This window comes from Mustelus asterias, chromosome 12, assembly GCF_964213995.1.
Source record: "Mustelus asterias chromosome 12, sMusAst1.hap1.1, whole genome shotgun sequence".
In the NCBI taxonomy this organism is placed as follows: domain Eukaryota; kingdom Metazoa; phylum Chordata; class Chondrichthyes; order Carcharhiniformes; family Triakidae; genus Mustelus; species Mustelus asterias.
Window position 1 is genome coordinate 100833239 of NC_135812.1, and position 17450 is coordinate 100850688.

Genomic DNA, 17450 nt, shown 5'->3' on the forward strand with positions numbered 1-17450 from the left:
GGGCCAGATGGTCTCCTTCTGCACTGTAGGGATTCTATGATTTCTGTGAAGCAAAGTATTGGTTTGGTTCAGCGAAGCCATCAGGTTTTACCAAGCAATTTGGCAAACAGATTGTGGTTAATATTAGCAACCTGACTGAGCAAAGGCAACTTTAGCACAAACAACAATTCAAACCATTGTGCATTGTGCAATGACAGTGCTTTCCCTTGAATGAAGGCACATGGTTAAGGCAGAGCGGTGAGGGGCATTACCCTCATTTTTACTCCTACAATACAAGCTGAAAGTGGCTGGTGTTGCCACCATCCAATAAGTGGAAAAATATTGAATTCTAACTCGTATATCTAATCTGAATGTAGAAAATTTACCCCCTTTCCAAGAACATGTGCACAAACCACATAAAATAAATTTATAATCATGACCCAGAAAATAGACCCCAAAATACAGAGTTCAATAAACAGGTTACAATGTTGTACAATTGAAGACACTCTGAAAGGCAGGAGAAGTTGCAGATGAAAAGATCACTCCAGCAGGTAGGAGACGATGGGCGGAGGATGAATTGTAACTCCACTCGCCCAGTGGAAACAAGGCAGGTGTAGATTGAACCCTGTGCATCACTTACTGGCATGTGAATGCTCCATTACCATGTTTACTGGGGCCTTCCACTGCCCTGGGCCATTGACTGACCAGATACAGTCAAGGGATAAACCAGGCAGGGATGTGTGCAGTGTAGATGTTGCCCAGTTGAAGCAAATGGCAGAGAGGAAGAAACCTCTCTCCTCAACAGAGGAAGTCAATAATCATTGTGGAGTTAGAATGATCAGGAGTGTCTCTGGACCTGCCTGGAAAAGCATCCGCCAAGGTCAACCTGGGCTGCCAAATCCCCCAAAACAGCAAGCATTACAGTAGATGAGCACTGGTCCGTTGCTCCTCATAGCACAGCAGTGGGATCTATCATCAGAGCACCCACCAGTAATAATAAGCAGTTGCGGGGGGGGCATATCATGCTCATGTTTGGTTTATTCCCTTCAGTTGTCAGTTCTCGTTATAACATTGGTGGTCATAACCACACAGCTACAATATTAAATACATTATAAATTCATTCTTACAAAAGTACATACACAAAGAGACTTTTAGTACATTCACATTTGGAACATTCCAGAAGACATTAGGAACGAGTTTACATGAGGGGTTACCAGGCACTTGAGGCACCAACCATTTTGAAATTATAGACAATAAAGAGTTCAGAAAGCTTTAGATCAGCAAAAATGGTGCAAACATACACCCAATTCTTGCATTCTTCCTCGAACTGTTTCAGACAGATGGTTTCATTCTCTGGAATCTGATGACATGTTCCCATGCTCCATCACTGCTGTCCCTCTACTGTCCTCATTGCCCCTCTCCATCATTGTGACCCCCTCCACCATGTGTCTCCCTCACCCCTTTCCATCAGTGTCCCCTTCACCATCATGTTCCCTGTTCTACCCCCCCCATCGCCCCTCTCCATCACTGTGTCCCCCCCCTCCACCCCACTAGCAGCAAGGAGAACCTTCAGCACCATCTCAGTTCAGTAAAAGGGCTCCGATGATGCTTCCAGTCTCCAATTTCAGATCAGTCTCTCAGTCCCGAGGGGCAGAGGTGACGGGACACAAAATAACCCACCCAGAGTATTCAAAGCCCAGAGAAAGTAACAAGGCTATAGAAAAGGCACTTTTAATTCTTCTGAACCAGATACCCATATTTCACTCAGATTCAAGTTCATCTCTGTATCGTGCTTGCATTCTCGTCTCTGGTGTAGAGTTTAATGATCCCATAATTGTGCAACTTCTTCCACAGCTTCATTTCCAATCTGAAGTCATGATTTGAATAAAAGACCAATCTATGATAGCCTCGGTCAAAATAATGATCGGAATATTTTGCATAGTTTTCTGTGATAAATCCATAAGCATTAACCTGGAAGTGAATAGAACAGGAAAAAAATTTAAACAATGAACCATGCAGAAACACACACATCCCTGGGCAGCACAGTGGTTATCACTGCTGCCTCACAGCGCCAGGGACCCGGGTTTGATTCCTGGCTTGGGTCACCGTCTGTGTGGAGTTTGCACATTCTCCCCGTGTCTGCGTGGGTTTCCTCCGGGTGCTCCAGTTTCCTCCCACAGTCTGAAAGACGAGCATGGTATTGGCTATGCTAAATTCTCCCTCAGTGTACCTGAACAGGCGCCAGAGTGTGGCGACTAGGGGATTTTCACAGTAATTTCATTGCAGTGTTAATGTAAGCCTACTTGTGACACTAATAAATAAACTTAACTCTAACCCGAGTGTGAAACTGAGGATATGAAGGAATAAAGTAGATCCCAATTTACTAACTCTACCTTGGGGTATCTCTGACAATTAACAGCAGCAGCTGCTGACTGTAACAAAGCTATAAGTTACAAAGATCTCCGCTAGAAGGCAAAGGGCAGGGGGCTGTAGAAATAGGATTCAACTCGGCCTAGTTGGATAATGGACATCACAGAGCTGATGTTGACCTGTGTGGGCGAGGATGGTGCAAGACACAGGAGCCATGACACACCATGACATCAGATCCCCTGGTAGGTGTGGCTACAAGCAGGGAGAGACAGCTGGATACAGTCAGAAGCTTCTGCAACCATCCCCTCCTCCTCTCCAGACATGGGGCATGAATCCCTGTTCTTTCACTTGTCCATTGGTGCTTAGGGACTGTTGTACATCAAACTTTGTAGGCCGTGACGTCATTGGCTAATTCAGTAATTATCTCCGCCATCTTATCAAAGATGTTTCACTGCCCTGCTTCCAAACATACATGCATCCAAAACCTGCTCACCTTCCGAAACTGGGTATTTATCCATCATCCTGCACTCTTATTGGTCCAGTGGCAATAACATCTATTAACTTTTATCACTGATTTGATTCAACTCAGGTGCTGGTATTACATCAATACACATTGATCCAAATTCCCATCACCTTTTTATCCAAATCCCCTGGAAGGTTGAATTTGCTTCTACATGCTTTCAGGCAATGAATTCCAACTGATAGCTCACTGCTTAAACAATTCTCCTCATCACCTGTCTGGTTTTTTTGACAACCCCTCTGGTAACTTATCCTCCTGTCACACTGACATTTTTTTAAAAATCATCATCTTTGACCAGAAACGGAATTGGACTGTGGCTACCAAAGCAGGTCAAAGGCTAGGAATTCTGCAATGAGTAACTCACCTCCTGACTCCCCCAAAGCCTGTCCACCATCTACAAAGGAACAAGTTAGGAGCGAGATGGAATACTCCCCACTTGCCTGAATGAGTGCAGCTCCAACAACACAAGAATCTTGACACCATCCAGGACAAAGCAGTCTTCATGATCTGTACGTCACCCACCACCTTATACATTTACTCCTACCTGCCCCTCACCGCACCCCCTCCCCTCCCGCCCCCAACCAGCCAACCAACAATGCACAGTGGCAGCAGTGTGCACCATCAACAAGATACACAGCAGAAACTCACCAAGGTTCCTTTAACAGCGCCTTTCAAACCTGTGACCTGTACCATCCAGATGAAGAAAGGGCGGCAGATGCATGGGAGAAACACCACTTGCAAGTTGCCTCCCAGGTCATGTGCCATCCTGACTTGGAATTATGTCGCCGTCCCTTCACTGTCGCTGGGTCAAAATCCTAGAACTCTCTCGCTAACAGGACTTGGCTGACAGGATATCCGAGGTTGCTGAAGTGCTGAACTGGGCTGGCTAAACGGAGTTACCCGGCAGATACGCTCAGTGAAATAATTAAGCTGAATATAATGTGGAGACACCGGCGTTGGACTGGGGTGGGCACAGTCAGGAGCGTCACAATACCAGGTTAAAGTCCAGCAGGTTTATTTGGAATCATGAGCTTTCGGAGCGCTGCTTCCTCATTGGGTGAGTGGAGGGAGAAGACTCACCTGAGGAAGGAGTGGCGCTCCGAAAGTTCGTGACTCCAAATAAACCTGTGGGACTTTAACCTGGTATTGTGAGACTTCTTACTCTAACTGCATAAACAGTGGGAGAACTGAAAGAATTGGTACAATTAAAAACAGAGACAGCAAGCTTGGAAAATTCTTGTTTGTAGTGGGACGGGTGGAGGTGGGTGCAGGGAGGGAAACAGAAGCTAATCATAGAATCTACAGTGCAGGATGTGGTCATTTGGCCCATCACGCCTGCACCAGCAACAATCCCACCCAGGTCCCGTCTTATCCCCGTAATATTTACCCACCTAATCCCCCAGACATTCAGGGGCAATTTATCCTGGCCAATCATCCCAACCCGCACATCTTTGGACTGTGGGAGGAAACCGGAGCGCCCGGAGGAAACCCACGCCGACATGGGGAGAATGTGCAAACTCCACGCAGACAGTGACCCGAGGCCAGATTTGAACCTGCGTCCTTGGCACTGTGAGGCAGCGGTGCCAACCACTGTGCCGCCCTACTGTGCCACCGTGTTTGAGCTGTTACATTCTGACAATCAAACCACAGCTGGTAGCACATTTTTCTGAACTACTCTGCCGGTTTCACCAATTATTCTGCAGAATTGAATTGAACAATTGGCTCAACCAGGGGCAGTGGGACAAGGGTGGGCAGCATTGCAAATAAAAAGAATTCTCACCTCGTCACAGGAATGGATAGCAGCAAAGAGCATTGTTGCGCCAGTGGATGGGCGATACATATTCCGGCCCGAGGTTTTCAAAATGTTTGACCATAGGAACCTGTGGAGATAAAGAATCACAGGATTGTTACGGCACAGGAGGAGGCCTTTCGGCCCATCATTTCTGCACTGGCTCTCCAAACGGGCATTTTAACTTAGTGCCATTCCCCTTCCCGTTCCCCTGAACATTGTCTCTGTTCAAATAATCATCTAATGCCCGCTCGAATGCTTCGATTGAACCTGCCTCCACCACGTTTCCAGGCAGTGCATTCCCGACCCCTACCACTCGCCGTGTGAAAAATATTTCTCTCGCATCATACTTGCTTCTTTTGCAAATCACTTTAAATCTGTGCCCTCTCATTCTTAATCCTTTTACAAGCGGGAACAGTTTCTCCCCATCTACTCTGTCCAGCCCCCCTCATGATTTTGAGCATTTCTATCATCTTAACCTTCTTCTCTCCAAGGAGAATAGTCCCAACTTCACCGATCCATCCTCATAACTGAAGATTCCATTCCCTGGAACCATTCCTGTAAACCTCTTCTGCCCCCTCTCCAATGTGTTCATACCCTTCCTGTAGTGTGACACCCAGAACTGGACACAATATTCCAGCTGAGGTTTGGTGCCTTTACAAGTTCAGCACAACCTCCTTGCTCTTGTACCCTATGGCCCTATTAATGAAGCCCAGGATGCTATATGCTTTATTAATTTCTCTCTCCACCTGCCCTGCCACCTTCAATGATCCATGCTCATATACACCCAGCTCCCTCCATTCCTGCACCCCTTTTAGAATTTTACTCTTTATATATTTTATATTGTCTCTCCATGTTCTTTCTCCCAAAATGCATCACCTTGCACTTCTCCACTTCATCTGCCACTTATCTGCCCACTCGGTCAACTTGTCAATGTCCTTTCGAAGTTCTACTCCGTCTTCCTCACATTTTACAATACTTCGGAGTTTCAAGCCAAACTTTGAAACTGTACCCTGCACACTAAGATCTAGCTCGTTTATATATCAGCAAAAGCAAGGGTCCCAATACTGACCCCTGGGGAGCACCAGCACCAACATTTCACCAACTCAAAAAATATCCATTGACTGCTACTCTCCACTGCCTATTATTCAGCCAATTTTGTATCCACGCCTGCTACCGTCCCTTTTATTTCATGAGCTGTAACATTCCTCTATTGTGTGGCACAGCATCGAATGCCTTCTAAAAGATCACGCACACATCAACCTTGACCTTCATCAACCCTCTCTGCTACCTCTTCCAAAAACAGGTTAGTTAGTTAAACACGATTTCCCCAAGAACTTCACAAACCATGCAGTGAGCAGTGGGTATTTTTGGTGGTGTAGCTGAGGACATTGTGGAGTGATGTATTTTTTTTTAAACTGTACTTAACATTTATCAACAATAAGGCAAAATTATCATTCAGTTAGGTATTGAAAAATAAAGGGTTCTTTTGATACATAAACATTCAATATCTTAGATTATTTTTGGAGTATAAAAATCTTGGGGTGGCACGGTGGCTAGCACTGCTGCCTCATAGTGCCAGGGATCCGGTTCAATTCCGGCCTTGGGTCACTGTCTGTGTGGAGTTCTCCCTGCGTCTGCGTGGGTTTCCTCCGGGTGCTCCAGTTTCCTCCCACAGTCCAAAAATGTGCCGGTTAGGTTGATTGGCCATGCTAAGCTGTCCCTCCGTATCAGGGGGATTAGCAGGATAAATATGTGGGGTTACGGGGGATAGGGCTTGGTGGGGTTGTTGTCAGTGCAGGCTCGATGGGCTGAATGGCCTCCTTCTGCACTATAGGGATTCTATGATTCCATGAAACAGGAAGCCTGAAAGTTGATTCGTCGCCAGAAGTTCAAAGGTCAGGTGCAGCTGGTTTGCATGTTTATTTTTAGGTTGGCTTCACTCTTAACACTGCTGCTTTGTTTAGCATATTTGGTGTCACGCTAAATCCTAAACTACTGACGTCTTTCAGTGCATTTCCAGACCAGAGGAGGTCAAAATGGAGTTCGACAGTGGGTGAAAGGTCACGGAGAAGTTGGCATTCACAAATGGTCTTTTAGCCAAGTAAACAAAGCGAGATAAAGCACCAAGTTCGAAGGGAGCCCTGGCACATTGAACTCACTCGACCAGAATGTGTGCATCTTCCGTGGAAAAATTTGCAAGCTTGGTTATTTTTTTACAAGTATAAATGCAACAATTAGTTGTCAATACCTTCTCAAACACCTCACTCATCTCTCCCCCCCACCCCCGTTAGAAATCATAGAAACCCTACAGTACAGAAGGAGGCCATTCGGCCCATCAAGTCTGCACCGACCACAATCCCACCCAGGCCCTACCCCCACATATTTACCCACTAATCCCTCTAACCTACGCATCTCAGGATTCTAAGGAGCAATTTTTAACCTGGCCAATCAACCTAACCCGCACATCTTTGGACTGTGGGAGGAAACCGGAGCACCCGGAGGAAACCCACGCAGACACGAGGAGAATGTGCAAACTCCACACAGATAGTGACCCAAGCCGGGAATCGAACCCGGGACCCTGGAGCTGTGAAGCAGCAGTGCTAACCACTGTGCTACCGTGCCGCAGGCAAGGCAAAATTAAAAATCTCCTTTTACCTATTTCGAACATATCGAATGAAGTCAGGGTGATACATCTTGAATTTCTCAGGTCCAGTGTTTTCTCCAAAGAACGTTGGTGGCCTAAGACACACAAAGATATCAGAGTCATTACCGTTAGATCGCCACCCAATAAATTCAGTTTCAAATTTCTCCCTGCCTCCAATGCGAAAACAATTCTCATGCATCCCCATACCCCACCCACCGCCCCGCACCCATACCCCACCCACACCCACACTCCCCGCACCCACACCCCCCAACTACCACCGCCCCGCACCCCACTACTGAAGATACTGAATCATGGTAAGAAGTCTCACAACACCAGGTTAAAGTCCAACAGGTCTATTTGGAATCACGAGCTTTCAGAGCGCTGCTCCTTCATCAGTGATAAACATTAATAGACGTTATTACCACTGATGGACCAATAAGAGTGCAGTCTTTTAAAAAGCGTTTAGACAGTTACATGGGTAAGATGGGTATAGAGGGATATGGGCCAAATGCGGGCAATTAGGACTAGCTTAGTGGTTAAAAACTGGGCAGCATGGACAAGTTGGGCCGAAGGGCCTGTTTCCATGTTGTAAACCTCTATGATTAAACAGGATTAGATGCGTGGGGAAAACAATTCATAGAATAGAATCATAAAATCCTTACAGTGCAGGAGAAGGGCAGCCGGCCCATCGATCCTGCGCCAAGAACAATCCCACCCATGCCCCATTTCCCATAACCCCACGTATTTACCCTGCTCGTCCCCTGACACAAAGGGTGAAGGGGCAATTTAGCATGGCCAATTAACCCGGGTTCAATTCCAGCCTCGGGTGACTGTCTGCACGTTCTCCCCGTGTCTGCGTGGGTTTCCTCCGGGTGCTCCAGTTCCCTCCCACAGTCCAAAGATGTGCAGCTTAGGCGGATTGGCTATGCTAAATTGCCCTTTAGCATCCAAAGATGTGTAGGTTTGGGGGATTAGCGGGGTAAATGTGAGGGGTTACGGGGGTGGACCTGGGTAAGATGCTCTGTTGGAGAGTCGATGCAGACTCGATGGGCCAAACAGCCTCCTTCTGAACTGTAGGGATTCTATGATTCATGCAGTCAATTACCATTTATATGTTTGTAGATTTAACAATGACTTGTTCAAGGTAGATAAGATAATAATAAGTGATTAGATTGTTCTTGGGTAGATCCAGGTCCCCATGGGGCTTGGCCCCACAACAGAAATTGAATTTATCCAAACTATTCAAGGCCTAGCATGCAGGTACAGCAGATAATAAAGAAAGCAAATGGAATGTTGGCATCTATAGCTAAAGGAATAGAATAGAAAGATAAGGAAGTATTGTTGCAACTATACAAGGCATTGGTGAGGCCGCACCTGGAGTACTGTGCACAGTTTTGCTCCCCTTATTTGAGGAAAGATGTAGTGGCATTGGAGGCAGTTCAGAGGAGGTTCACTAGATTGATTCTAGAGTTGAGGGGTTTGTCGTATGAAAAGAGGGTAGCACGGTGGTACAGTGGTTGGCACTGCTGCCTCACAGCGCCAGGGTCCCGGGTTCGATTCCCGGCTTGGGTCACTGTCTGTGTGGAGTTTGCACGTTCTCCCCACGTCTGCGTGGGTTTCCTCCGGGTGCTCCGGTTTCCTCCCACAGTCCAAAGATGTGCGGGTTAGGTCAGGGGGACCAGCTAGTGTAAATGCACGGGGAAAGGGTCTGAGTGGGATTGTGGTCGGTGCAGACTCGATGGGCCAAATGGCCTCCTCCTGCACTGTAGGGTTCTATGATTCTATGAGAAATTGAACAGTTTAGGCCTATACTTTCTGGAATTTAGAAGAATGAGGGGAGATTAAATTGAGGTATTCAAGATGATAAAAGATATGGATAAAGAAGTCATGGAGTGGATGCTTCCGCTGGTGGGACATTCTAGGACGAGAGGTCATAGTCTTAGGATAAGAGGTAGCAAATTTAAAACAGAGTTGAGGAGAAACTACTTCTCCCAAAGGGTTGTGAATCTGTGGGATTCGCTCCCCCAAAGTGCAGTGGATGCTGGGACAGTGAGTAAATTTAAGGAGGAGTTAGACAGATTTTTAATTGGTAATGGGGTGAAGGGTTATGGGGAGGAGGCAAGAAATTGGAGAGGAGGAGCATATCAGCCATGATCGAATGGTGGAGCGGACTCGATGGGCCGAATAGCCTAATTCTGCTCCTATATCTTACGAACTTAAGACAGTTCAGTCACGTTTGGAGGATCAGCGCATTATATAAAACTCAGATATTATTTAGCTAAGAAAGCAATGTTTCTTTCTCGAATTGCAGTAGGAGTAGTTATCTGACCCAAGTGATGCATGAGCCAGCGGAGAGAGAAAAATATATAAAACACAACAGAAACTTACTTGTTGGATTTGTCAGATCCCTTCCTTATGGGCGTGTGTGTTATGGAGGCTTTTGCCAGGTAGTAATCTCGGTTATGGTCTGGGAGAAAAATGTACCTCGTCTCCTTCGCAAAAGGGAAAAAATATAAAAAGAGTTATGCAGAAAATGAAGCAGAGTTGGTTCAATTACTAATAGATCGGAGTTTGTAGTGACAAATCACTAATACAGCCACTCCTAGTTTACAGGAGATAAGCAGTGTTCACATTACAACTAATTCTTGTCGTTGACAGGGGTGGTAAATATTGATCCTCGATCTGTATTCTACTTGCACAGCAGAACAAAGTATTTATTTCTTGGAACACAAATTCATATCAAGTATACTTCATCATTTTTCAAGATAGCATAAGTGAGTAACTACTTTGTCAACTCTACCTGGTTCTAATTTCCCCCTAATATTGCCATTGCAGCATATTGAGATGAAGTGATTTACATTTCATAAACTCTCCTTTTAAAGTTTACTTATTAGCGTCACAAGTAGGCTTACGTTAACACTGCAATGAAGTTACTGTGAAAATCCCCTAGTCGCCACACTCTGGTGCCTGTCCAGGAAGAATTTAGCAGGGCCAATGCACCGAACCTGCACGTCTTTTCAGACTGTGGGCGGAAACTGGAGCACCCGGAGGACACGGGGAGAACACGCAGACCCTCCGCAAGAAACGACAAAGGGTCATGAATGAAGCCCAGTTCCATCACTCAAACCAACCTCCCATCCATTTACATTTTCTACACTTCCGGCTGCCTCGGAAAAGCAGCCAGCGTAATCAAGGACCGCACGCAACCCGGACATTCTCTCTTCCATCTTCTTCCGTCGGGAAAAAGATACAAAAGTCTGAGGTCACGCGCCAACCGACTCAAGAATAGCTTCTTCCCTGCTGCCATCAGACTTTTGAATGGACCTACCTTGCCTTAAGCTTTCTCTACACCCTAGCTAAGACTGTAATACTATATTCTGCACTCTTTCCTTCTCTATGAACGGTATGCTTTGTCTATATAGCGCACAAGAAACAATATTTTTCATTGTACATGCGTCAATAATAAATCAAATCAACTCCACACAGTCACCCAAGGCTGCAATCGAACCTGGGTCCCTGGCACTGTGAGGCAGCAATGTTAACCACTGTGCCACCGTGCTCCCCTTTGACTATTGCAGTAACATTGGTGTCATCCATTCTAACTGGATTAATCTCCAAAAGAAAAATATTCACATGATCCAACTTTTAGTCAGTTTATCTTTGCGTCTCTTGTATTCCAGCCGATATTAAACCTAGAGTCTGGTTCTCGAGGTGTTGTCTACCTTCACCCATTCACAGCCCTCACCTAGAATCCCTACAGTGCAGCAAGAGGCCATTCAGCCCATTGGGTTTGGACCGACCACAATCGCACCCAAACCCTATTCCCATAACCCTCATTTACCTTGCTAATCCCCTTGACACTAGGGTCAATTTAGCATGGCCAATCAACCTAACCCGCACATCTTTGGACTGTGGGAGGAAACCGGAGCACCCGGAGGAAACCCATGGGGAAAACGTGCTAACTCCACACAGACAGTGACCTGAGGCCGGAATTTAACCCGGGTCCCTGGCATTGTGGGGTAGCAGTGCTAACCACTGTGCCACCCCACGGCTAGTTTGTCTTACTCATGACAATCAGAGTTATCACCGGTCCATACGAAACGAGGATGAAAAATTCCTATTTCAACCCCAATCTGTAACTTGATTCTTAACTTTAACAAACATAATTAGGGAACGGAAATCTTTGTGCTTTATATACCATGGAGCATGAAATCCAGTACCAGGCTCTAGTGCAATACTGAGGGAGTGTCACACTGCTGGAGGTGCCACCTTTCAGATGAGACATTAAACCAAGATCCTTTCTGCTCTTGCAGTTAGATAGAAAATATCCCTTGGTACAATCTTGAACTAGAGCAGGGAAAATCACCTAGTGTCCTGGCCAACATTAACCAGGTTATCTGAGTTTCATGTTGTCATTCTGTTTGGATCTTGCTGTGTATACATTTGCTGCTATGTTTCCTACATTGCAACAATGACTGCACCCGAATAAATCATTCCGCTGGCTGTGAAGCTCTTTGGGACATCCCAAAGTCATGAAATGCGTTCTAGAATTCTACCTTACTTGATGAACTTCATTATGGTGTTCATTATGGGGTTCTCAAGGCTTTTTTTAAAACAAATTGACAAGATGAATGATAAAAATCAAAGCCTTCAACGTTTGTACTGTAATGTAGCAAAATATAACGATCGATCTGGATATGATCCCACATTTCTAAAACCAATCTTGTTTCAGCATCATGAGATTGTATCCCATTCCCAGCGCAGGCTGGAATGATGTCCCGACATTAGTTTTTTAAAAAATCTTTCATAGGATGTGGGCGTCGCTGGGCCAGCATTTATTGCCCATCCCAGAGGGCATTTAAGAGTCAACCACATTGCTGTGGCTCTGGAGTCACATGTAGGCCAGACCAGGTAAGGACGGCAGATTTCCTTCCCTAAAGGACATTAGTGAACCAGATGGGTTTTGCAAACAATTGACAATGGTTTTGTGGTCATCGGTAGACTTTTAATTCTAGATTTTTATTGAATTCAAATTTCACCATCTGCCTTGGTGGGATTTGAAACTGGGTCCCCAGAACATTACCCTGGGGCGGCACGGTAGCACAGTGGTTAGCACTGCTGCTTCATAGCGCCAGGGACCCGGGTTTGATTCCCGGCTTGGGTCACTGTCTGTGTGGAGTTTGCACGTTCTCCCCGTGTCTGCATGGGTTTCCTCCGGGTGCTCCGGTTTCCTCCCACATTCTGAAAGACGTGGTTAGGTGCATTGACCCGAATAGGCACCAGACTTTGGTGACGAGGGGAATTTCACAGTAACTTCATTGCAGTGTTAATGCAAGCCTTACTTGTGACTAATAAATAACCCTTAGATTACTAGTCCAGCGACAATACCACTATGCTACTGCCTCCCCCAATCTAATTGCTCTCCTTATGCGATTGTGTTCAGAAGACTTTCCTCGTGTCTGCAAAATTATTTTCTTGCAACCAAATCAATGGGTTGCTGCTCTAGCATCGACACGGAGGGTGAAATTTTTCTGTCCCGCTTGCCACGGGAATCGGAGCTGTGGGATACAGACCGTGTAAAGGTCCATTGACCTCGGGCAGGGATTTTCCAGCGAAAAATCTTTCATAGGATGTGGGCGTCGCTGGGCCAGCATTTATTGCCCATCCCAGAGGGCATTTAAGAGTCAACCACATTGCTGTGGCTCTGGAGTCACATGTAGGCCAGACCAGGTAAGGACGGCAGATTTCCTTCCCTAAAGGACATTAGTGAACCAGATGGGTTTTGCATTGGGGTGCATTGACCCGAATAGGCACCAGACTTTGGTGACGAGGGGAATTTGGGGCGAGCGCAGCTGGAAAGTCCCACCCAGGGTGTGACAACTCAGGCTGTGGTTCCACCCTGGAGCCTCAAACACCCAATCAGGCTGACACTGAGGGAATGGTGTGCTACGCTATCAGAGGTGAGGGAGATCTCAAATCAGGCTGTAGAGATCACAAAGAGATAGGGAAGGGATTGAAAATAAGAATGAGAATTTAAGAAATCAAGGCGCTGTTTGTCCAGGAGCCACTGTAGGTCGGTGAGCACAGGGGGCTATTAGTGAATGGGATTTTCAGGAGTAAGCAGACTGGATGACCTCAAGTTTAGGGAGGGTAGAATGTGGGAGGTCAGAGTGTGGGAGGTCAGCTAGGAACGCATTAGAATAGTCAAGCTTCAGAGATAAGAAAGGCACAGATACGGATTTCTATTGAAGCAGGGATAGAGTCAGGCCCTTTACAGAGGTCGCAATAGTCGGTCTGAGTGACAGCGCGGAAACAAGGGGCAGGTCATTTAAAACTGAGACAAGGAGGAATTTCTTCACTCAAATGGTGGCGAGCGTTTGGAATTCTCTGTCCCAGAAGGCTGCAGAGGCTCACTCGGTATTTTCTAGACCAAGATTGATAGATTTCTACACACTAAAAACATCAAGGGATAATTCAGAAAAATCACACTGAGGTAGAAGATTAGCTGTGTTCTCACTAGATAGCAGAGCGGGTTTGAAGGGCTGAATGGCCTATGCCTTTTTCTTCTGCATTAGGAATGGGTTAACTGCAACCTTCCACTTTAGAACTAATTTGTATGTTAATTGTTTAATAGTACTCATTGGAGTATATACAGGTGGCACTGGGCATGTGTATGTGGAGTTGTAAAAGAGAATAAAGTGAGTTTGTGAAGAAGCTGGAGTGGCAATATCTTTATTACTGGGCTGCAACCGAGAGGGTTTTTTCCCCATAGAATCCCGACAGGAGGAGGCCATTTAGCCCATCGAGTATGCACCGACCACGATCCAACTCAGGCCCTATTCCCGTAACCCCAGACATTTACATTCTGTTCTTAGATGTGGCCAGAAGCTCATCTCAGAATCAACTTTGACACCAAGGTTCCACGCTGTGGATCAGCCTCAGGCAATTGATCTGCGGAGAACACCTTACCGTGGATTGTGGTAAACCAATGTATCCTAAATGGTGATAGGCTGCCAGGGAGTTCCTCATTGTGTTTGTGGAAAATGTATAGAATGATGTCCTAGCTCCGACATCCTTCTCAAATCCTCGAGTGATGGCTCCATTTGCTCTGTATTTAGAAATAAAACATAGAATAAACAAGGCATTGGACAAGTAGACAATGCGCCATTTTAATCGCTAGATTTTCTCCTGGCCTCTCCTACCTTTTTCAAACTACAAGCTGCCATCACTTAACTCAGCTAATTTTTTCTTTCACTCTTCAAACTAGGTTGGATCTGACCAATTGTTGCCTAATCGTCCTTTTCATTCTTTCATGGGATGTGGGCGTCACCGGCTGGGTCGGCATTTATTACCCATCCCTAATTGCCCTTGAATTGAGCGTCTTGCTCAGACATTTCAGACCACATTGCTGGAGACACATCTAGACTAGACCAGGTATGGATGGCAGATTTCCTTCCCTGAAGGACATCAGAGAGCCAGATGGGTTTTTACAACAATCAGCAATGATCATCAGACTTCCAATTTTCTTTTTTTTATACTTAATTCAAATTTCACCATGTGCCCATGGTGGATTCGAACCTGGGTCCCAAGAGTGTTAGCGTGGGTTCCTGGATGACTAATCCAGTGACAATACCAGCAAGCCACCATCTCCCTTGGGCTTCTGGATTACTAATTCAGTGACCATACCACTACGCCACTACCTCCCCTTCATAAAATTAATATAGAAACATGCACACTTCATATCTGTAAGACTGGAGTTTAATTTAATCTACTTTCCAGCTCCACCACCGAGAGTTCAGACAGAGTTAGGTCCCTGGCACTGTGAGGCAGCAGTGCTAACCCGAGTTGGATATGCAACCTTAAGAGCCAACTGATAAAACGGAGAGAGTTTTGACTCTTCCTTTCACATTGGCACACTGGGTTTCAACCCTCCATTGAAGTGAGCCCAGCTGAGATGGAAATAAATGCGTACCTGAACACATAGTCATGCTGATCAATTTCTTCACCCTTCCGAGAACCGTTCAGGATTCCACCATTTCCAATTACAGCACAACGAATGCAGCTGGAAGTTTTATTTGGCCTCTCCTCCCAGTCATCAAACATGAAGGCATTTGCAGAAGTGTTAAGGTAGCTCAGGGCATCCTTCAGGTCTGTAAAACAGGAGTGCGGTGACTCTACCGTTACAATTAGCTGCAACACTTCAGCAAAGCAACCATCTCTCAAAGAGTGACCGTTGATTTTATTTTATTGTCACATGTATTAGTATACAGTGAAAAGTATTGTTTCTTGCACACGAGACAGAGCATACCGTTCATAGAGAAGGAAAGGAGGGCAAAATGTAGTGTTACGGTTACAGCTAGGGTGTAGAGAAAGATCAGCTTAATATAAGGTCAAAAGTCTGATGACAGCAGGGAAGAAGCTGTTCTTGAGCTGGTTGGTATGTGACGTCAGACTTTGTATCTTTTTCCCGACGGAAGAAGGTGGAAGAGAGAATGTCCGGGGTGTGTGGGGTCCTTAATTATGCTGGCTGCTTTGCCGAGGCAGTGGGAAGTGTAGACAGAGTCAATGGATGGGAGGCTGGTTTGAGTGATGGATTGGGCTACATTCACAACCTTTTGTAGTTTCTTGCGGTCTTGGGCAGAGCAGGAGCCAAGCTGTGATACAGCCAGAAAGAATGCTTTCTATGCTGTATCTGTAAATGTTGGTGAGAGTCGTAGCTGACATGGCAAATTTCCTTAGTCTTCTGAGAAAGTAGAGGTGTTGGTGGGCTTTCCTAATTATAGTGTCGGCATGAGGGGAGCAGGACAAGTTGTTGGCGATCTGGGCACCTAAAACCTTGATGCTTTTGACCATTTCTATTTTGTCCCCGTTGATGTAGACAGGGGCATGTCCTCTACTACGCTTCCTGACGTCGATGACAATCTCCCATTTTGTTGACATTGAGGGAGAGATTATTGTTGCCGCACCAGTTCACCAGATTCTCTATCTCATTCCTGCACTCCATCTCGTCATTGTTTGAGATCCGACCCACTAGGGTGGTGTCGTCAGCAAACTTGAAAATCGAGTTGGAGGGGAATTTGGCCACACAGTCATAGGTGTATAAGGAGTATAGTAGGGGGCTGAGAACACAGCCTTGTGGGGCACTGGTGTTGAGGATGGCATACACGCCAGACAATACTCTCTTCCACCTTCTCCCGTTGGGAGAAAGATACAAAAGTCTGAGGTCACGTACCAACCAACTCAAGAACAGCTTCTTCCCTACTGCCATCAGACTTCTGAATGGACCTACCTCGCATTAGGTTGATCTTTCTCTACACTCTAGCTATTACTGTAACACTACATTCTTCACCCTCTCCTTTCCTTCTCTATGTCCAGTATGCTCGCCAGAATTCTACCACCCCACCTGCTACAGAATCAGAGTGGGCGAGGTGCGGACAACGGAAATATCTGTTGATCTCGGGTGGGAATTTCTGGTCACTTTCAAGCGACGCAGTAAAATCCCACCCATTTGTCTGTATAGCGCACGAGAAACAATACTTCTCACTCTATCCTAATACATGTGACAATAATAAAAAACTATGTATACAGATACACACACCATTAGACTTAGAAAGCAAATAAATATATTTGATTTATTATTGTCACATGTATTGGGCAGCACAGTGGTTAGCACTGCTGCCTCACAGCGCCAGGGACCCGGGTTCGATTCCCAGCTCGGGTCACTGTCTGTGTGGAGTTTGCACATTCTCCTCGTGTCTGCGTGGGTTTCCTCCGGGTGCTCCGGTTTCCTCCCACAGTCCAAAGATGTGCGGGTTAGGTTGATTGGCCAGGTTAAAAATTGTCCCTTGGAGTCCTGGGATGCGTAGGTTAGAGGGATTAGCGGGTAAAAATATGTGGGGGTGGGGCCTGGGTGGGATTGTAGTCGGTGCGGACTCGATGGGCCGAATGGCCTCCTTCTGCACTGTAGGGTTTCTATGTTTTCTATGTTTCTATTCTCCCCGTGTCTGCGTGGGTTTCCTTCCCACATTCAGAAAGACGCGTTGGTTAGGGTGCACTGACCCGAACAGGCGCCGGGGTGTGGCGACTAGGGGAATTTCACAGTAACATCATTGCAGTGTTGTCAGCCTTACTTGTGACTAATAAAT

At 46.0% G+C, this 17450-nt stretch overlaps 1 protein-coding gene across 6 annotated transcripts in view; it reads right to left on the minus strand.

The window, feature by feature from the left end:
* Positions 1 to 391: 391 nt before the first annotated feature.
* LOC144501749 (alpha-N-acetylgalactosaminide alpha-2,6-sialyltransferase 2-like) overlaps positions 392 to 17450 on the minus strand; it is an 85667-nt gene continuing 68608 nt past the window's right edge. For 4 of the 6 annotated variants that reach the window (XM_078225735.1, XM_078225734.1, XM_078225731.1 and 1 more), the window contains 6 exons: positions 15278 to 15455; positions 14275 to 14413; positions 9694 to 9797; positions 7317 to 7400; positions 4650 to 4749; positions 1000 to 1950 (listed from right to left, as the gene is read on the minus strand). In XM_078225735.1, the coding sequence (XP_078081861.1) occupies positions 1756 to 1950; positions 4650 to 4749; positions 7317 to 7400; positions 9694 to 9797; positions 14275 to 14413; positions 15278 to 15455 (800 nt within the window). In that variant the 3' untranslated portion in view covers positions 1000 to 1755. Of the gene's footprint in view, positions 1951 to 4649; positions 4750 to 7316; positions 7401 to 9693; positions 9798 to 14274; positions 14414 to 15277; positions 15456 to 17450 lie in introns of all 6 variants that reach the window. The other 2 variants (XM_078225730.1, XM_078225732.1) reach the window with 2 other exon arrangements.